Below are 22,242 nucleotides of genomic sequence, written 5' to 3'. Positions count from 1 at the left end.
AAAAACTTGCTGAGGGATGCTCAATGTTATGACTATCAACAAACAATATAGGGGTCCGTTTCCTCAGATCAACCAGTTTGAGGTAGGGGAGTGAAAGTGGTGTCAATTTTTTGTTTTTGGTTTGTGCTCCCCTCCTGTATGCACATTATTCTTTTTATGACCCCTCCTTTCTACCATATTTGAAATTGAGTGTGTTTTTGTAGACCTAGAGAGATGGTACAAAATCGGTAATTTTGTGATAGGGGGATGAAAATGGCACCAAAATTGTCTGTGCTTCATTTTTGTGCGCTTTTGTGCTCATATCATTTTTTTGTGTTTTCCTTCCTTCCATACTTATTTGAAAAAAATATATATTTTTGTCGATCCGGGGAAATGAAAATCGGCAATTGGAGCGGAGAGGGAAGCATTAAAAAAATGAATAAGTGCATGAAAGAGCAGCATCCATTTTCATAACCACATCACTAATATACTGATTTTGGACCATTTTCCTAGTTCCACATAAATATAATTCCAAATAGGTATGGCATGGTGGGAAGGGGGGAGCATAAAAAAATATGTGCACAAAAGAGCACAAACGACTGACACCACGTTCTCCCCTTTAACACCAACTGGCTGACCTGGGGAAATGAACTCAACAATACAAAAATACTATGAGTAGTTGGTACTAATTAAAGAAATTACTGTGATTTGTATTTTTTTTTTCATCTTCAATTTTATCGATTTTTGAAACATTTAAACACTATTATGGAGTAAAATCAAACATCTTTAATTCTATGATTCAATCAAGAAATGAGAAACAACGTGCAGAAGATATGTTGATAGACAACAGTTGAAACTTTAAACGTGTTTTGAGAATAGAATTTAAAACAAAATGAAAATGGGAATCAAATGCTCATCGATGCAACCAATGAGCCATAAATGCAAAAGGTAAACACTTTTTTGCAATCATAGATTCACCTCAACACCTGTTGTTGTTCTTGTAGTTGTTCTTGTTTGGGTGGAAGAGTATTGCATTTAATTGAACATCGGGCCAATTTCTCAAATCTGTATTTTTGACCTGTGATTTAATTATTGAACACACATGCCTATACGTGATGGTAAATAAGCCTAATGTTATTTAAAAATAATCGAAATAGGTATACAACTCTTTAATTTAAGCCATTAGTTAAGTGAGGTATCATGGTTTTTAATTACGAAGTTAGGAATGGCCTAATCAGAATGTATACCGTGGGGCGTTCAAAATAATTGTGAAAGTAGGTACATCCTCGATGTCAGAAAGAATAATTCATGATTTACTTCTTCAAATTGAATCAACTTTTTAGGTTTTTCTCTGTACAAATTATTTGAGTTTTTGCACGAAGTGCGAAAAAACTATTGTAATTGCTTTTTCATCATTAATTATTGTCAATACATATTACATAGCCAATCAGCGAGTAGTATTCTAATTAAAGCCAATCGGATTAAGATTTTATTGTAATGCTTAGCAATAATATTTTGGCGCTAAATTCGAAGAAGTGGCCAGTAGTTGTTCGCCTCCGTGATGATTAGAAATTTTATCACTGTATTTGTAAAAAATTTCTTCACAATTTTCAAATGGTAGGTAATAAATTATTTTTTGAATTTAATTTTATGGAAATCTGGCATATTTCTATCTATAAGAAGTGAAAATAAGCAAATTCAGAAAAATCAGTTCTCGAATTGATGGTACATAAATGTCTGAGGTGAGATAATATTGATCATGTCGATCATCAAGATTTGTTCAAGCAATATTAAAAGCATAAAGCATTAAAGCAGCAAATAAGCTAAAGGTAAATGCAAAAACTCTCTTGCAATCAGCGAATAGCTTTTTCGAAAATAGCAAGTTTTTCGCTATTTTTTATTTTTTGAAAATTTTATTTCATGTACCTTTGTCATTTTTAATATTTTTAAAGTTTCCTTGTTTGGGTACTCATCACATTTTTTCAAAATTGAAATATTATGTGGATTTATATTTTTATTTGCATGTTTGTGCTAAAATTTTCATTCAAAGGTATTCATCTACTGAAACTCTGTGCGTGAAGCACCATTTTCGACTTGCAAAAGCTCTCGAGACGTTTTTGAATGGCACTGTTTGACTATAGTCTTTCAATCCATTTACACACAGTCAAAATAAATAATTCTCGAATGAGATCTTTTAAATTTTTCAGAATAAATCGTACTTAGAACAACTTTAATTGTAAAGTTTGGAATGAATTAATACCTACTTACAAAAATCATTACTAAAGGGTGCGCAGAAATATCGTGTACCCCTAAAAAAGTTTTCTGTTGAATGTTTCGGTTGATCACAATGAATGATAATAATGATAGCAGATGATTGGTTGTTAGGCTGAGGTGATAACATTCCACCAATCAGATGCATCTATTTCACGTTGCCAACCTATATTTTCAATAGAAAAGCTTCTTTGGGGTTCACGATATTTTTATGCAGTATATAGAAAAACATTGGAAGAAATTGGTAGAATAATTTGATTAGTATACTTATATTTTTTGTCACGAAAATATACCTATGCTAATCAAGTTATTCTACCAATTTTTTCCAATTTTTTTCTGATTACTGCATACAAAAACTTGGTTCTTTAACGATTTTTTTGAAATTCGTCTCGATATTTTTGCGCACCCTGCACAAGAATAATAGTCAATACCTAATCAATCAGCATGAATTTCACCTCCTCTCCAATTCACTGAAAAATTTCCTTCTAGTGGTCTTATTAGAAACATCAACCCTTAGTTCCTCATCCTATATAACAAGGTAAGTAACGAAGTACCCTAATCAGCGGCGTAGAAAATTTTGACCTGGAGATAGAGAAATCGATGGAGGATCCTAAAATACGTCACCAGCCAAAATTTCAGCCGTCGAAAGTGCGAAAGCGCTCTAAATTTTGATTGGTTTGAGTTCACATTGAGTTGAATTAGGTACTTAGTTGAAAATTTGTTGTCAGATTATTTTCAATAAAAAATTCTTCGACCAAACAGGAAAAAATCAAAAGGACATCCGAAGACGTACACAAGAAAAACGTTTGAAGTCACACTCTCCGATTTAAATGAAACAAAACTACCTAGATCGAAAGTGTATGTTCAAAAACCGTAAATTAATCAAGCAGTTTTAAAGGTAATTCTCTAACATTTTCATAAAATATGAACTTTTTGAGCGAAATGAGCTAGTGTAAATTATTTCTCCAATTCAACTCTCAGACTTCAAATACTTACTAAGTACCTACCGGTTTTGGGAAATTCTTGAGCCTCCAGTGATTTTTTAATTTTCTCCCTACATTCCAAATTCCTATGGAAAGGCCGAAGTGAACTTTATCACTTGTAACATATTTTGCCTGTGCTTATTGGCTCATTCTCGGCCGTCTTAGATGGTTATCGTGAGATTCAAGAATGGTGAGTTTGAAGGTGAATTTTTGACAGTTTTTTAGGATTTACAAATTGGTCATTAATTTGCTTTTAAACTCACCCTTCCGACATTTTGTGGTAATCACCTCAAACGGTTGAGAAGGTGCCCAAAAAGCACATACCAAAATTATCGTGCTCGAGTTCTTTTTTGGCCATTCCACATCTTACCTATTTGAATTTTCTGCGGATGGATTGAAAAATAACTGGAGGTCTTAAAATAGCTAAAAACTAGTGGGAGTTTTATTGACGGAATTAATTATTCACATTGCCTTGTTCATTTTGCTAAAAAAATTTCATTTTATGAAAAACATTGAAAATTACCTACCTTGAACTATACCTTAGAAACTACTTTTTTTGAATTTTTTTAAATTTCTGAAATCGACAGAAAATCTTTCAATTTTTAAGGATTTTCTTTATGGAACTTTGAAACCAACCATATCTTTCCTTCGCAGTTGAATTATCATCTTTGCACTTTTCGAGGCTCAAAAATCAAATATCGCTAGATTTTTTAGAGATTAAATTTCACTTTGGCAATTTGCTTGAAAAATGTATCAAATATTAAAAATTATGTATTCGGATAATAATGTCAACTTTCAATCAATAAAATAATTCTGAATAATAAGATGACTAAAATTATAGTATAAATCACAAATAATGCTCGATTAATCATTATAAATATTAAATACCATTCTACTCCATTTACACGATCAACGTGTACTTCTATATCGTTCTCAATAATTGGATTATGACCATTTTCTTCTGATGAGCCTGTGGTCAAAGTATTTCTCAAATTCTATGAAAATAACGTAACAGTTCAATATTGTGACACATACAAAATATGCTATGTAAATTAATCTTGAATAAAATCTTAATTGAATAGGCACACGTTATTATCCAATTTACATAAACAAAAAAAGAATGATTATCTTATCGTTAAAAATAGTAATTTTCTTGTTTGCAAGCTTACCTTTTCCGACGGAAATATCAAATAATTAACGATAAAAGAATCTAAAAACAGAGCAGCAGCGCTTGGTATAGGATTCCTACATCGGAATTCAGGCTCCGCTATGACATACGTAACCGCGCAAAATATCATGTATAATACGCACAGACAAAACACATTATCGTAAAATCTCACTGTGAAAAAAAAAAAGGACAACAACAATGAAAAATTAACCCTGCACAATAAAAGTACTGAAAAAAAAATACACACAAACGCGTGCCATCATACATCCTATACTATATATGTCATGCCATACCAAAACAAAAAAAAAACAATAAAGAAATAATTAAAAAACATACACAATCTTGGATTAATTTATATGTTAATCAACGCTGCAGGGATCAAATGTACTTTGAACGTATTTCAATTAAAAATAAATAAATATTAAAAGCTGGGATAATGAACAGTTGACATGGTGGTGTTCCATTATGCTCACCATGTTTAACTTTCATCTATGCAGATACGTCATTTTGTCTCGCCTTTGCTTTTACAAAAATACACCGTTCAACTTTCCCTCAAAGGATTACCATAGTTAATTTTTTGCCGCCAATCAAGTCATGTTTAATATTTCAATTCAAAAAACTGAAAACCCAGCGACAAAAACAACAACAGCAAACATGTTTCATACTGACCTATTAGAGGAACTTTGTGCAGCATAATTGGAACTTTATCGCCGTAGAAGCTCAACAGTAAACTGGACAATACCATTGTAGTCGCTGCTAGTATGAATTTTATCGAGGATTGGTAAGGTATCCAAAATAAAGACAGAGTTAGAAGGGATATAACTGAAATTTTTAGCAAAATGTTAGTTTTGAGACTTTAATTTGGGAACCAATAAACTTTTAAACATTTGAATTTAAAAAAAAAAAAAAAAAAAAACTGAAAAGGGAACGTCTTGAAGTGTCCACTTCCGATTTGAACGGGACCACGATTTTTTAAAAGAGCATGGTCTAAAACCTCCGAAACCAAATTTTCAGCTCCCAACTTTATATCTCGATATTTGGCGAACGTTTGAAAATTCAAAATTGACTGTTTTTGGTGATTTATACTTTTTTAAAAAAAGTACGTACATGATCAGTAAAAATGATCAAAATAAATCCTAAAACTGATATTAATTCCCCAAATCCAAATTTCGTCATTTCCAGCCATTCTGGAGACTCCAGTGCCAGTGCGATTTTTCAATTTCTCCAGAATTTTTAATTTGCTCCAGAAGACGTTAATATGAAGTTGGGCAGCTGAAAATCGAGTTGTGTGTTATACTCGACCTGTTTAACGAATTTATCCACATTTGAGCCGATTCTGGAGAGGACACCTCAAGAGTGGTTTTTTGACCAGCTTTTTTCCAAAATAAAAATATTCAAAAATCAAAAAATTCCAGTTTGCGAGAAAATTTACGAAATTTCCGCGGATCGCAGTATTTCGTGATGAACTAACCCCACGAAGACGAATTTCGCCATTTCCAACCATTCTGGAGGCTCCAGCACGATTTTTCAATTTCTCCAGAATTTTCAATTTGCTCCAGAAGACGTGGATATGAAGTTGGGCCGCTAAAAATCGAGCTGTGCATTATACTCGACCTGTTTAACGAATTTATCCACATTTGAGCCGATTCTGGAGGGGACACCTTAAGAGTGGTTTTTTGACCAGCTTTTTTTCAAAATGAAAATAGGTATCTAAAAATCAAAAATTTTTCGTTTGTGAGAAAATTTTTGAAATTTGCGCAAATTGCTATATTTTGTCATTAATTAACCCCACGAGAACGAATTTCAACATTTCCAGCCTTTCTGGGGCCTCCCTTTAATTTTTGGATATTTTTATTATCTATGAAAAAAGCTGGTCAAAAAACCACTCTTGAGGTGTCCCCTCCAGAATCGGCTCAAATGTGGATAAATTCGTTAAATAGGTCGAGTATAACATACAACTCGATTTTCAGCTGCCCAACTTCATATTAACGTCTTCTGGAGCAAATTGAAAATTCTGGAGAAATTGCGCTGGAGGCTCCAGAATGGCTGGAATAGACGAAATTTGGATTTGGGGAATTAATATCAGTTTTAGGATTTATTTTGATCATTTTTACTGATCATGTACGTACTTTTTTGAAAAAAGTATACCTAAATCTGTAAATCACCAAAAACGGTCAATTTTGAATTTTCAAACATTCGCCAAATATCGAGATATGAAGTGGGGCAGCTGAAAATTTGGTTTTGGGGGGGGGGGTTAGACCATACTCTTTCAAAAAATCGCGGTTCCGTTCAAATCGGAGGCGGACACCTCAAGAGGTTCTCTTGTGAGTTCAAAAACGAAGTTAAAATTTGAAACAGCAAAAAAATCATGTTACCAAATGCAGGAAAAAGGATGAACATCTTGAAAGAGCTATGTTTCCTATGAACCTTGACAGAGTAAGTGATATCAACGTAAGCCTCCGGACAACATTGGTAAAAGATCGTGTTCTTTTTCGAAGTGACTTTTTTAATAATCCATTCCGACGAAAACGCACGATCGCTAGGATTTCCCTTTATGAAAAAATATCTAGTAAATTCACTTTCCAAAAAGATGAAGGTCTCTTTCGAGTCATGAATTTCCACTCACCAAATCACGCATTTTCAAATCAATCTTAGAACGATCGTAAGTCCACGAGCCAAATTTCAGATCGCAAATTTGCGTATCAAATGGCCAATGTAAAACATCCAATGGGCAAAATGCTCGAAACAACGCTGGCGCTACCCACGTTAAACTGCCATTATAATGACAAGCGATATTAGTTTTTCCAAAATCTTCTCTCATATCGGTATCTGCGCTGAAAAAAAAATCAAGAAAAATTACACACTTTTTTACCTACCTAGATGTTATCTTCTATATTGTCGAGTAAAATTTAGGTAGGTACCTAACTACTCGTATCTAATATTTGACGAAAAATATAAAAGGAATGTTTTTTTCCAGCCTACTTAATCAAATTATCGTGCACGGTAAATATACTCTTTTCGCAAACCGGCGGCGCGGCGAATACTACTTCTGTGAAATTTATCGAACCGTGATTAAAAATAAGCAACGAGAAATGCAATTTTCCTGTACATTTTCACTTCGTTACACAACTCTATATAGTGTACTACAATAATGTATAGAAAACTTTTTTGAAATAAGAATTAATCTAACCGAAAAATGAAATACAATTTAAACAAAATACGAATTCAAACGTAAATTGTAAACTCTCATCGCTCGCAAGAAGTACGAGTTTTCTGTATATTTTCTCTATGTGTATAGGACCATATTTATCTCAACGTGTAAAAAGTAGACTCGAGACTCGCTGCAGAAAATATTTCGATCGTAGAAAGCGTGTTTGTCGACGATAAAAATGTAAACAATTATCAAAGTAGCAAGTTTTTCACATTCTCGAAATTTTTTTTCTTTTTTTTTATGCAGTACGTACCCGGCAAAGTAAATGAAATGCCGGTTATGCGCCTGCAAGGATCAAAAGAGTAAAGATAATATATTCGCCCAAATAAATTTTTCTAAAAGTTTAGCGGAATAACTTTTTTCCGGCTTTATTTACAACAATTAATGAAGAAAGGGTTTTAAAATTTTAGCTTTGTGTACAGTTTTCTCTTTTCTTTTCTCAAAGTGTACCTACATTTTTTTCTTCTCTTTTTTTTGTCTCTTCTTTTGTGCAAATAATAATCACTGACAATATATATTTAGTTCACTTCGAGGGTAAAAAAAAAAGAAAAACTGAGAAGTGTGAGAAAAGAAACCGAGCTTTTTATGAATAGGTTTTTGGTCTGAAGTTTTGACTGTCTGATTCTTCACCTATCATTGTACTTTTATTGTGACCTTCGAGATTTAAATTTGCTTTTTAAATTATTATATGAATTGTTTTACCTGATAGTCCATCTCAAATGACATTGAATGGTTATATTCGTTTTGATCATCTGATGTTTGATTTTACTTTTGTATTTCCCCTCCTTCCTTTGAAGATGTATCAATTTTTGAAACAGAATTTAAAAGGTGATTGCTTAGGTATGCATAGTTGAACTGTCTTGTGCGAAAGGAAAACTCTTCTCTATTCTCATTTGCTGACTAATTTTTTTGGAGCAATGAAGGAGTACTTTTTCAAGTTTTTATTTAGATTAAGTATGAATGAGCATATATGTATTTAGGTGAAAATGATGCTATGTTGAAAAATTTCCTGTGAAATTTTGACATTTAATATTTTGTCACAGGTAATTTTTTTTTTGAAAAAAAAGACCCCGATTCTCAAAACATGCAACTGGGCTACTCGAACTATGGATGTACCTACTACCTAATACCTATCTCAACTGGCACAAAAAAAATAATCCGGACAAAGCTAGGTAGAAATAAGATCATGCGATAATCCAAGTATCATCAGCCAAAACTACAAGAGCTGAAGTGCATTTTTAGATTTTTGGTTAATTTTTGAAAATTAAATTTGGACTGAAAATGGGGAAAAATCAAAATTTTACCAAATTAACCTAGAAAGCTAAAATGTGATATAAGACCGTATTTTAGACCCGATAAATTGATTGGAAAAAGTTTCGAACAGTTTTGAGTAGTTCTGGAGCCTCCAACTGATTTTAGAATTTTGAAAATTGATAGATTATTTATTTTAAATATACTCGGATCTTAGGGGCGATTACTGACGTAAGTGGAAAAAAGTGCAAGTATTTTTGTACACATAATCATCATACCTAGATTTTCTGAAAAAAGTTCCCCAAAATCTCTAAATGTGGAGTTGAGGACTCAAACAAGAGAGCTTCGGAAGTTTGCAAGTAGGTATCCAAATCAGCAGAGAAATATCGAATCAGGCAAAGATAAAACGTAAAAGCATGGAAAAATACATCGCCATCCCAAATTCAATGTGCTAAACTGCATTTAAAAATTTTTGAATTAAAAAAAAATTAAAATACCAAAAAGTGAAAAAAATCAACTTTATAATAGAAAATTCTCCTAGAAAGCTGCAATTTGGAGGATGAGAATGTACTATAGGTATTTACCTACTATAACTTTGACCCTTTGAATCATTTTGAGCAGTTCTGGTGCATTTAGCAACTTTCTTAAAGTTGAAATTTCCACAAAATTTCACCCAATGAAGTTGAAAAGGTAAAATTTACTTTGTATCCGTATCATTACGATGTTGAGTCGATTGAATAGGGTTTCTCAAGCTATCCTAGCTGGAGCCTCTGACCATCAGAAAGCGATTTTGGAAAATTCAAGTGTAAGTCTCAGTGGTCAAATATGGTTACCAATATTGCACCGAACGCGTTCTAGTACCATATATTGTGTGATGTGCTAACGTTTAATTGGACAGATTTTGAGACGTTTTTGATAATTGGGATTTTCAAAAAGTTGCTGGAGGCTCCGAAAACGTTCGTAAACTGAATTTCAAATTTTCTCGTCAAACGACGAGGGTGCATGAATTTTTCAAATTTTCAATATTATTAATTCGCTGGAGATATAAATAAACGAAGTTTCAGAAATTTGGTTGGAGGCTCCAAAGTGACTTGATCACTTGAAACATCCCTCCAATCAACTCATAATATTGAATTCAGAGCATAAAGTAAAATATTACCTAGTTTTTGAACTTTATTAGGTGAAATTTTGTGGAAATTCCAGCTAAAAAAAAATTGAAATAGTTTCCAATCGATTCCAGAGGTCTTCCAGCTTTCTTGGTGAATTTGTTAAAAATTTTGATTTTTTTTTAGTATTTTTGTCCTTTTGATTTTTAAAAGTTCATCAGAAATCGAAAAATATGTAAGTATATTTTAGCACCTGAAATTTTGGTTGTTGACGTATTTTTCAAGACTTTTTCGTTTTGGGCTTTGTCTGGTTCGAAATGCTTTTACTAGTTGGGATGGGATACCGCCCTTGTCAGTTTTAAGAGTCTTCTGTCTGGGCATTGTTCAAATCACCAACTCATTTTGAGGCACATTTACAACTTGAGTGAGAAAAGATGTATTTTTTTTTGGCACTATAAATAAGTCTTTTCAAAAAAATTACATAAGTGGGCTCTGTGGAATTTTTTCGACAAATGCCTCAAAATCCTAAAAAATTTGATTGTGTATAGCTATAATTCTGAGAATTACCGTATCATATAGTTAAAGGGTGTCCGAGGAGTGGTGGTACAAACTTCAGATTTGGATGTAACTGGGTACGAGTAAAAAAAAGTGAGATAAACAAATTGCCTATTTTGAAAATTGAAGGGAAAATACGTTTTTTAAAATTCAAGAGCCGAAATTCAACTTTGACTATGGGGATCGATATTTGTAAAATGAACAAAATTACTTGTTATCACTTTTTGCACAACTTGCAAATTGAAGGAGCTACAAACGATTCCTAATTTTAAAAATTCGCGACAAAAAAAACGAATGCGGAAATAAATATTACGTTAACAAATAAACAAATTTTGCAATGATCATCTTTTTTTTCTACTTCAAAATTTAAAAAGTTTTCGAAGCTCAACAATTTTTGATTTGCTAAAAATTTCATTAAATTTACAATTTTTGAGCTTCAAGAACTTCTTAAATTTGAAAGTAAGGAAAAAAATGATCATACCAAAATTTGTTTATTTTTGACGAACCTACCTGTCCCAGTATTCACTTCCACGTTTATTTTTTTCATCGCGATTTTTTGAAATTGAAAATCATTTGTAGCCCCTTCAATTTGCAAGTTCGGCAAAAACTCATGATAGGTAATTTTGTTCATTTTTCAAAGTACCTACACCGGTCCTCCATGGTCAAAATTGGATTTTGGCTTTTGGATTTTAAAAACATATTTTGCCCCTTCAATTTTGAAGATAGACCACACCATTCACATAACCTTTGGTTGTATCCAAATCTAAAGTTTGTACCACCACTCCCCGGACATCCTGTATATCGGTTATACTCTCACTGTGAGGAAAGTGGGGCGAAACTAGGGTGGCTGGGGGCAGGTTGCCTCCATCACTCTGCCATTGCCAAAGTTGAAAAATATTCTTGGAAGTATTCTAATGAGTTTTTCCCCTCGAAAGTCGTTAATTTCCTTAAATTTTCCTACTCTGTATTGAAAATGTGACTACGAATTGTTAAATTGGAATTTTTTGTCCAATTAAGAACGAGTTCTTTCCTATTCTTGTATCGCATCCAAAAGTACGATTTTCCCCGCAAAATAGGTTTTCTGAAAACTAAATTGATCAATGACCATTCCATTTTTTTATAGATTTATAATGTTTTCGAGTTATTTTGAAAAAAATTCAATATCACATAAGACGCTCAGTTTTCAGGCAGCTAAAATACAAAAGACGACTTACTTAATATCACCTTTTACGATAGGTAGGTTTACTGCTTACGATTCGGTTTTGATAAGGATTTCGCATGCTAACTTAACTTAATACGTATGTACTTACGTATTATACAGAGCTAAATCCGGTTTCCAAATTTCATCGTTATCAAAACCCAAATTTTCAATATTACCGTACTTGGAGGGTTCCCATTTCAAACGCTTATCACGCCAAGACTTCATGAAAAAAACCACAGATCACGTAGGTGAGTATTAATGCGAAATGATATCAAACCTCAGTTCATGTTCAATTTTTATCATGAAAAACATACCAGAACGGTTATGCCATTTATTGAAATAATATTCTTCTGGTAATCCTGTAAAATGAAATGCATAAGTACATAATATGAATGCATAAGCTAGGTACATGGTACTGCATGCGTAGGTAAGTACATAGATAGGTAGGAGGGTAAAAGTATAGGTACGCTACATTCATGAACGAATGTCTACTACTGCAAAAAAAATGATTATTGATTTTTATTAATTAAGTATTTTCGAGATTTTATACCAGCTTGCTATTCCCCTCGTAAGTATTATTGTACCAAAAGACACGTATATCTATCCAAGTGGTACTTAAAAAGCAGCTGGTTGCCGTGTTAATCCTCTTGTGTTTCGAGACCCTAATTCGTGGCAACCCAATTCGATAACATTGTTTTAAAAGCGAACGACGACGAATATTCCGCGTGCTCGTATTCGCAATATGACACTGCGTGTATTTTTGATGAATCGCAGGTCTGTATGTGGTAACTTTATCGCATCATTTATCATTACCAGTTCGGCGAAATTGAATAACATTAAAACATCGACTTCATTGGAGTTTTTGTAATCCGGTAAAGCGTACGAATCGTAGTTCAGCAGCAAATCGTGTCTTAATTTCTCCTTTTCGGTTTTATTTCTGTCTCGTATTTCTGAAACAAAATGATTAAACAGGGTTTTTTTTAAGTAAAGAAAAAAAAGAAGAAAGAAATTCCCAATAAAGACGAATCCTTCGTTAATTTCTCGAAAAATAATTAAAAAACAAAATAAAAAATTTTATTTGCCGTCGATTTAATAGATTTTTTGTAACCCGAGCCAGGCGTCTTAAATCTTTAACGCGTCATCTTAAAATACTGCAGCGAACTGCGGCACGTTATTTTTTTTATTTTTAATTTGGATTTTAAATTGTTATTTATTAAATACGTACTCTCGTCGCAATACCCGACGAAATATTCTCAAAGTTAGCGCCGAATAGAAGAAGTGAAAGTACTATGGAGTCAGGGGGGAACGCAGGGAACGACATCACAATGAGAAAAATTGAAATATTTTTAATATTTCGCCGAAACGTGAACGTTTTGTGAAATTTTTCGCACCATAAGAACGCGTATCGTATAGTTTAAGAAAATCTCAAATGTTTTTCAACTGTTTTTACGATATTTTTACGTACTTGCCACCTTTTTTCGCTTCCATCACGCCTTAATTTTTTTCTCCGCTTTATTTCGTCGTTGTTCTTTTTCGCCATTTTATTACGTTATATATTTTTTGTTATGGAAATTTTTTTAATGAATTTCAAAGCTTTTTTCGGTTTTACTAGCGGTGTTTTAAATTTTTTTAATACTCATTTAATTCCGAGAGCATTTACCATTTTTTTTTTCTCCACGCTATATACTTTGAAGGTATATTTTCTGAGATTTTTTTGTGCAATGTGTAACGACGATGAGAAATTTCGAAGAAGGAAAATTTTTTACTAGATTATTCTCATTTTTCGTACGTTGAGTGAAATCAAGACGACTGGAATAATCTTAATATCAAGCTCGTGCCCGCGAGATGATTATTAATCAACATGAAAGAGTCTCGGAATTTTAAACGACTGCAAAAGCCTACCTAACTGAAGTCATTCGTGGTTGCCAAGTCTTCTTTTGTCAGTGAACAACGATTATTCGCCTACTTACTAGTTTTTTTATAATTCTCTTTTGTAAGTTTCTGAAACATTTCGGTATGTTTTTTCTCCAAATTACTTAGGTCTAGACTAAAAAATATTCAGTTGCGGCAAAGTCGACAAATTTTTGCGTAGGGTCACGGGTGGTTAATTGTCAAAAAAAAAAGTTTTTTGAAGTTTCTGAAGCCATTTATGAATATTTTTTTGCGGTTTTGGGCTCATTTGAAAGCTTGATTCTTTGCGCATGTTTTCTTTTTTTAAAATTGAATTTTGGTTCATGTGATGAATAGTTAATGGTGGATTTAGTGAGATACTTTTTCGTGACAACTAACAACCACCCCTGTTGTAAGTTGTCAAACACGCATTCACTATTGATTAAAAAAAAACTTACAATTCAATTTTCGAAAATTTTCAAAAAGATAACATGTGAGAAGGACTAAACTTTTAGATAAACCCAAAAACTTGAAAAAATATCCATAAACGACTTAAAAATTGACTGGTCATTCTTTGAATTTTTTTTTGTGTAGGTAAATCGATCATTGCAACTTTTTATTCGTTTTATAGAATGAAAGGCCGAAAAAAGTGATTCAATAATGCAATAGATGAGTTTCTAAAAATATTTTCCCACTTTGATGCATATTTTGGTAAACTATCTCATTGACAACTAACAATATTCCCTTTTTTTGACAACTAACAACTTCTCATTTTTCATCTTTGTACCAAAAAATTTTATTCATTTCGAAATTTTTTGTAATTGAACATGTGATTTCTGAATCCGTGATAAAATTTCCTTTAAATTGATGTATAATTTATTTACTTTTGACATATTTTTGGTGTTTAAAAACGAAAAGTTCCAATTTAACATGTGTAACTTCACACCTGTAAAATCACTTTTTTCAAAACTGTATCCCCAAATAAAAAGCTATGTAGCCAATTTTGCATGTTGGAACATTAGTAGGTATAGCATGAAGTTATTATGAAGGTTTCGTGGAGATAGCGTTCATGTATCCTTTTAAAAACGCAATTTGACAACTAACAATTATTGACAACTAACCACCCGTGACCCTATATAATCATATTTGAAATCCTTTTTCTTTGATATAGGCGTATCTACCTAATTTCGGTCATTTACAAAGCCTGTGTTGACTGTCTTACTACCTGAATCTTTAGCTTTTAGATACCTGTATATTAACCCATCTGGTATGTACATATACCTTCTCGATTTTTTTTGCTTTAAATACCGCGTGAATTTTCTATTGATTGAATATTTTTTGGAGGTTTTGGAAAAAATTCATAAATAATCATCGGCTAATCCAAAATTGATGATTTTATACTTTTTGAAAAACCGAAAGTTCAAAGAATTCAAAAATTGAGGTACATTGAAGAAAAACCGAAACTATCAACCCTTTTTGGGGCATTGAAGGGGGTTGGAAAAAATGGAAATTCTGGTCGAAACTTTCGGGGTGAATAGCAGGATTTTTGTTTTTTTACAGATTCCAAATCTCCACTCTTCTCCCCTGTCTAACAATGCCTCACACTTTATGTCCCGGGGCATTTAAAGCTCAAAAATATCAATTTTTGAACATTCAATGGGTAGGTAGCATGCCAATAATTTTGGAATATTTCTCTTTGGTTCTTATTTACGGTAATCTTCGCCACTATGAAACTTGGCTCAAAACCAATTTCACAGTTTGAAAAGGCATCCAAAGCTGATTTAAAATCGTTCATAAAATTTTTCAAAAGTCCAAAGTTGAACTTTCAATGAAAGTTCAAATTTAAAAATGGTGCCGTAAGTGCGAGCTATGATTCAAAATTACGCAAAAAATCACCATAGATGTCACTTTTCATGCTGTCTCAGAATCTATTGTTTTCAAAATGGGCACTTTCAACTGGGGGGTAAATTGCCACCCTCAAATTTGGGTCCAAAATTTGTTTAAAAAAAGTATGAGCGTGTAGTATATCAACTGTTATGTTTTCGGAGATGCTAAACACGAATATTGCCTTGGTTTTTCGATTGCGCTTCATCTGAAGCCCTCCGCACCCCCTCCCCTCTAAAGGGTGAAATTCCAAAAAAAAAAAAAATGGTTTAGGGTAACGCGATACATGAAATGGCACGTTTTTGGAGGTGCTGAACACGAATATGACCTTCGTTTTTAGATTGGACGGCATCTAAGGCCCCCAGTGTCCCATTTTATTTTTATTCAATGACTCAAGAGGTGGAGAGTATGGGACCTCAAATGAGTCTCAATCAAAAAATTAAAGTCATATTCGTGTTCAGCACCTCCAAAAACGTGCTATTTCATGTATCGCGTTACACAACCCATTTTTTTGGAATTAGACTCTTTCAAAGGGGAGGGGGTGCTGGGGGCATCAAATGAAGCGTAATCAAAAAACCAAGGTAATATTCGTGTTCAACACCTCTGAAAACATAGCAGTTGATCTTGATATACTACACGCTCATACTTTTTTTGAAATTTGGACCCAAATTTGAGCATTTACGGCGCCATTTTGAAATTTGAATTTTCACTGAAAGTTCAACGTTGAACTTTTATAAAACTTTTATGAACTTTTACACGAACGTTTTTGAATCAAATTTGGATGCCATTTTGAACTGTGAAATTATTTCCGAGTCAGTAAGTTTTCTAGCGGAAAAATTATGAGCCCCCGAAGTGGGTTATCCCTTCAAAAGGTCTTTTCACAGGAAAAATTTCAAAAAAATCGCCGACCCCCTCCCCCTACCACTTCTTGGTCGAATTGACGTGGAATCACCCATCAGTAAGGTTACTGAATTTTGGCCAGAGGAATAAGATTTGTTCAAAATCATTTGAAGTTTTCTTGCCAAAATTTTCTATGAACTGACCAGTGTTTTTTTAGAATTGTCGAATCTTTTAAGATGAATAATTCAGATAGAGAGAAATGTTGAATTTTTCATGCAATTTCCAATGTTCTTTGTGAAAAGTAAGGTTAATGAAAATTCCCAATATCTACTGATCTACTAAAAGGCCATCATTTGAAATGTGGTGATTTCAGTTACCTACATTTTTTAAGTAATTATCCGTCAAAATGTATTGAAAGTGATTAGAAATTGACCTTAAACTATATTTTTGTGTTAAGCATTTATTTTGATATGGAAATCATTCGTCAAAATTAATTAATTATGATAACAAATTCATTTTGTAGGTGAGGCCTATGATGACTTATTACTCTTACATACTTTTTTCATTGGAGAGTTTATTTAAAGAAGAGATGGTCTTTAAAATACTGGATCAAAATAATGGAAAAATTAGCATCAAAATCACTTACCTACGTAAATTCAGCTTAGACCAATAAAATATATGTTTAATTGCTCACCCCTCCTTCCGTGAATCTGATAAATTAGGTGCAGGCGCTCAGCCGGTTTATCAAAAAATAAGAATCTGTCTAAAAAATGCAGAACAAAAATAAGCTGAGATGGTAGAAGGTTGTAGATGGTAATGGACAGGTTTTTTTAAAATATTAATTTCCTTCCTTGGGGGGCACTAAATTTAAGTTGCAAGTTCCTAATTTTCATCCCCCCCATTGTGTTTTGAGAAAAAACCCGACGTACCTAAATTATTTTTTTATTGTTTAGAAAAATATTTGATCACTTTTTTTTGCTCTTCAAGTAATAATGCTCCATAGTTCAAGAATAATTGAATGTGGCAACTTTGATAGATTTTGTATTTGGATTATTTTGACCTAAAAAAATTCAAAAATTGTTGAAAAAGTTACCAATATTTTTTTCATTTTTTTCTAATTCTTTTATTGTTTTAGAAAATGGTAATTTTTCGATATTTTCGAACTTTCCTTTGGTGGGACTGTGTCGATCTCATCGCGCTCCCCCACAAAAAAAGCCTTGTCGGTATTGTGATATAATTAGGATTAACTATAAGTACATGATATTCTCATTTTTCATTCTTTATTTTACCAGTAAGTAAATATCGCTATAAAATACTCAGATTTAAAATCATCCACGCCTGTTCATAAAATATCTAGTGAAGGTACGTATGCAGCATGCATGTGCTCGTACAAGTACATATTTTTCAATTAACAATTTCGTTTCTTGAAGATGAGTATATAAAATTTCAAATAGGTATTGTTCAGCTCAATTTAGCTTCAAGGCTGAAAAAATTTCAAATCCTGCGTGAAATTTTCTTTCATCACCATCGTATACTTTCTGACCGAAATTTTGTCATTTTAATACGAAATGAAAATCGATGCTGTATCGAGTACCTATTTCACTCACCCACACACAAAGGCTCGAGTACGAAATACGAGTATACGTGCAATTAAATATTAAAACACGTTCGCCACTTCAAAACACAATAGAACGATAACGGTAGTTTTCGGCCAATTTTCTACAATTAGATAGGCGTTAATGAAAGATATAAATTTTACCTTTGACGCTCGCCAGGCAAATTCCATTAAAAATCCACCAGCATATAATTACCGACTTGCACGAGGTAAAAAGTATCCGCAAATTGAAAATATCGCCTTGCATGTTTCCCTGCACTGAAGATGAAGAAAAAAAAAACGTTGTCTCGAACAATTTATATGTACCATGATCACTACAAAAGTGCGGCTTTATCTCGATTATTAAACGATGTACCAATTTAATAGAGCGGATGCTTAAACGTGTACAATGTTGGAATTTTTTCCTCTAATTTAACTGGCTGATTAAATAGGTTGTTGGTAGAATTATTGTAAGCATCGTCGTCGAATCTTGAATGTGATATGAATTAGTAATGCTCTGAAGATTTTGTTACAAATGGAAACCGATTTTATGACGTCGAATTATTATACTGTATTTTTTTCCTCCATTGTTAAACAAGACGCGAAGACGGTTTCTGTTTTTGAAAATACGCGTAACAGAGAGTATGCTATAAGAAGTAGTCGGAGCTATGGTGAGATTTTAAATTATGTTTTTACTCTTTCTCTTATTTTCTTTCGTACTTACTTTAAGTGTGCTGGCGTGAAAAGCTCAACGTGCCAGAGAGATCTCAAAAGAATACTATTATTTTCTTCGTGTTAATTGGAAATTGGAATTAGGAAAATTATCACGCGTAAGATATACGACGTTTAACGACTCTTCGGCGTTAGCTGAACTTTTTTCCAACGTTTTCCTGAGCCGCCCGATGAACTGTCGTTATTTGGCGAAGAAAATTCTTTGTTTTTTGAAAAAAAAAATGGGGGTAGGCCTAAATTGTTGAATTTGTGCACATAGTTAATAAAAAGTCTGTAATTTTATTTAGATGAGAATTGCAATGAAAATTTGTTTTTTTTTTCTTTCAGGACAGAAAAACAGTTCGACGTTTCTTGTAAATTTTTCACAAAAGGGCTGGAGAACTGAACTCAATACTTATAGGTACGTATACTAATGGGAAATTGTGAAACTTGCGTAGGATGGAAAAAAAATAGTAAATATAATTATGTAAGTGGGTAGGCTATTCATTTTGATAAATTGAGTCATCTTAAGGTATTTACCTATTATTTTTTTTTTTGAAAAGGGATGACGTTTCTTGGTGGAAAGAAATATTCTACTGATGTGTTCAGAAACGAAACTAAGGGGGTTGAGCCACCTCTCCCATAAACTTATTGCGATCACTCGATCAAAGGGTATTCCCAATTAATAGGCGAAATGGCTCTGTTTCCAGATTTGGAAAATTATTGGGCCTTTCAACACGGGTTTTTTCAAAAATTTTCATCATAGTGGTGGGGGTGAAATTGACAAAAGAAAACTTTGAACCGCCACAGCTCCAGATTGAAGGGGTGAACCCAAAAATTACTGTTTTCGCCAAAATTTGTCTTTTGGTAAGTACTTTCTCCCTACCAAACCATAAAATTAAAATTCATCATCATCAAAAAAGCTTCATTTTATGACGTCCGGCATCTTGGCCTTTAATGTCAACAATCCAACAACAGAAATTAAATTAACAAAATAACAAAAATATAACAACAAAATGATCTCAATTAAGGTGTAGCAAAATTCACATAAATTAACAAGTTCAACTAAAATATATCAAAATTTAACAAAGCAACACATAAGTTATTACAAATCATGAATCCCTGCACGAATTAGAAACAAGAACAACCTTACACACATTTCTTCTTTTTGTAAGTATTTAAAGTTCACCCCAGGTGTTTTGTTTTTAATTTTCTCATATACTTTACATGATTCTACAGTGTTGGACTGTCACATTCACATTACATGTGTCACATTTTTTTGAAGGGATTTTTCAGTAAAAAGTAAAGCTCTGCGCCGCTGTGCCGCTGCTGCCAGCAATTTTTCAAAAATTTTTTAAGCTTTCACTGCAGGTTCAAAAATTACCTGAGCTGCCGCAACCGCCGCTGAGTAATCTGCTCGGCTGAGCCAGCTTAACTCATTCAAACAGCAAATTTCAGGGGGATTTTTCCACAGGCCAGTATGTAATGTTTGGCAACTATGCTGTTTTTGCAAAAATCACATCAAATCCAAAAATTTTTGAACTAATAGAAAGCATTTTGTATTCCCTACAAAAAAGGTTTACTACACTGTTTCCGTAAAAATGATATTTTTCGACTTACTGCGATGAACATCAACATTACATCTTATGCAGAAATCAAAAAGTCAGCCCACAATGCCAAAAATCAACATTTTTTCCAAAAATGATACCAAGTTCAAAAATTATTGCATGAATAGAACGCTTTTTTAATTTCCTACAGAAAAGGTCTACTGCAATTTTTATGTAAAAACGATATTTTCTGAGTAATTGCGATTTATATTAACGTATTGTCTTATGGAAAAATCAAAAAGTCAGCCCACAGCATGTGTTGCCAAGTTTCAGTATACCGGCCTGTTAACTAGAGTCGGCCCTTATTTTTCGCATATTTTGGCTTTTTCAAGAGACAAAACTTTTTGTTATTGCTACACACCACCAAAATGGCTTCCCTTCTCAGCTAAAAAAAAAATAGGTATTTTAAGAAGTTAAATTTGATTTTGCATACCTTGTATTTTTGGGATAATTTTATAATTTACGAAAAATCACTCCAAAATGTCAACTTTGAAGCAATGAGAGTGGATCAAGTCCCAATGAAACTATATTAGCTCTTTTGTTCTATATCCAAATGGTTTGTGTGTGCCATATTTGTGTTGAAGGTGAGAGTGGAATGTTTTGTGATGATTTATATGACCAGTATTTTTGGTGATTTTGACATATTGTTTTAGGGCTAACGTAGTTTCTTCTTCCTTGTAGAGAAGTAATTCCAGAATCCTCAGTAAGTTTGATTATTCGGCTGGTTCCGAATGCTCCTAATGATAGATGTAATACATGGTTGGTGATTGGAGTTAATTTCATTAGGTCAGTGTTTGAAGCTGTATTGTAAACAATGGATCCATAGTCCGCCATCATTGATTGCAGATGACTGGCATAGATTTTTAACAAAGATTTTCTATCTGCTCCCTAGGCAGTATAGCTAAGTTTTCTAAGTAGGTTTATGACTTTGTTTGATCTTGGCTTGATGGTGTTGAGCTGCAGTTTCCAATTTAATTTTTTGTCAAAGTATAAGCCAAGGAATTTATGGTGCTGGAAATTTTTGATTCAAGTCCAAATATAGCTCCACATTTACATCGGGGAATGTTCCTCTTTCATGATGGAAATTTATGACCACTTTTTTATCAACAGAGAAATGGAGACCTTTGCTAGTGATCCACTTTTGAAGATAGTTTATGACATTGTGGAGTATGATCTCAATTTTATTTATAAAGGCTCATATTCACAACAAAAAAAAAAAACCTAAAAAATAACGTGTTTTTCGCGGTTTTTTTTTACAAAATTATGTGAAGTAAGTATGCGAAAAAATGTATAGAATGTTGAGCATTATGAATATAAAAGGAAATTACGAGATTTGATTTTAAAAATGGAAAAAGCAGCACTTTTTAGTCAAATTATGACAAACGTTAGGACTTTTCGACAATTTTTGCAAAAGCTGTACTTTCAGACTATTCTTGCTAACAATAAGATTGTATTGACCATTTTGGCATGCAACAGAATTTATTGGATAACTTGTCAAAAAAGGAGAACTTTTTGACAATTTTGACAAAAAGCAGGAGTTCTGAAAATTTTGGCTAAAAGTAGAAGTATTTTTTACAAACGCAAAAAATAAATTTTGACAATGATTTGACAAAAAACAGGACTTTTTAGGATAATTTTGGCAAAAGCAAGAATTTTTACCAATTTTGGTGACAGGATTCTTTTAACATTTTGGCATAAAGCAGGAGGTTTTTTTGACAATTTTTACAAAAGTTAGGAGTTTCTTATAATTTAATTAAAAAAGTAACTTCTTTAGATTGTGACAATTTAGGCTAGCAAAGTTCTGTTTTTAAAACAGAACTTTCCAGACAATTCTGGCAAAAAATATGACAAGGACTTCTTGGGATGGTTTAGCAAAAACGTGAATTTTCAAAATTTTGGCTACTAACAAAGTTTTTTGGTCATTTCTGCAAAAAATATTGAGATTTTTTTTTTACAACGTCAAAAAAGGGTATTTTTCGACAATTTTGGCA

General features: G+C 32.8%; 1 protein-coding gene and 1 long non-coding RNA gene across 2 annotated transcripts in view; one reads left to right on the top strand and one right to left on the bottom strand.

The window, feature by feature from the left end:
* Positions 1 to 3,986: 3,986 nt before the first annotated feature.
* LOC135835473 (neuronal acetylcholine receptor subunit alpha-6-like) lies at positions 3,987 to 18,279 on the bottom strand. The gene is made up of 9 exons (XM_065349740.1): positions 18,099 to 18,279; positions 12,539 to 12,675; positions 12,040 to 12,084; positions 11,835 to 11,944; positions 7,028 to 7,235; positions 6,777 to 6,951; positions 5,071 to 5,223; positions 4,403 to 4,572; positions 3,987 to 4,228 (listed from the first exon to the last, which is right to left on the bottom strand). The coding sequence occupies exons 1-9, from the start codon at positions 18,199 to 18,201 to the stop codon at positions 4,022 to 4,024; spliced, it is 1,308 nt and encodes a 435-aa protein (XP_065205812.1). The 5' UTR covers positions 18,202 to 18,279; the 3' UTR covers positions 3,987 to 4,021.
* Positions 18,280 to 18,310: 31 nt separating this feature from the next.
* Positions 18,311 to 22,242, top strand: part of LOC135835475 (uncharacterized) — a 33,449-nt gene continuing 29,517 nt past the window's right edge. The window contains exons 1-2 of the long non-coding RNA XR_010556893.1: positions 18,311 to 18,604; positions 18,993 to 19,065. This is a non-coding gene — a long non-coding RNA (uncharacterized LOC135835475). The remainder of the gene's footprint in view (positions 18,605 to 18,992; positions 19,066 to 22,242) is intronic.

The sequence above is a fragment of the Planococcus citri genome, chromosome 2 (genome assembly GCF_950023065.1).
Source record: "Planococcus citri chromosome 2, ihPlaCitr1.1, whole genome shotgun sequence".
NCBI lineage: Eukaryota > Metazoa > Arthropoda > Insecta > Hemiptera > Pseudococcidae > Planococcus > Planococcus citri.
The sequence above is the reverse complement of the archived record's forward strand: the minus strand, read 5'-3'. Positions and strand labels throughout refer to the sequence as shown.

Coding starts and splice junctions, on each gene's coding strand:
- LOC135835473 (XM_065349740.1), bottom strand. CDS start 18,201: ATGCAAGGCGATATTTTCAATTTGCGGATACTTTTTACCTCGTGCAAG. Junction 6,952..7,027: donor ATTTGAAAATGCGTGATTTG/GTGAGTGGAAAT, acceptor TTTTTCATAAAG/GGAAATCCTAGCGATCGTGC. Junction 4,573..5,070: donor GCACAAAGTTCCTCTAATAG/GTCAGTATGAAA, acceptor TTTTTTTCACAG/TGAGATTTTACGATAATGTG.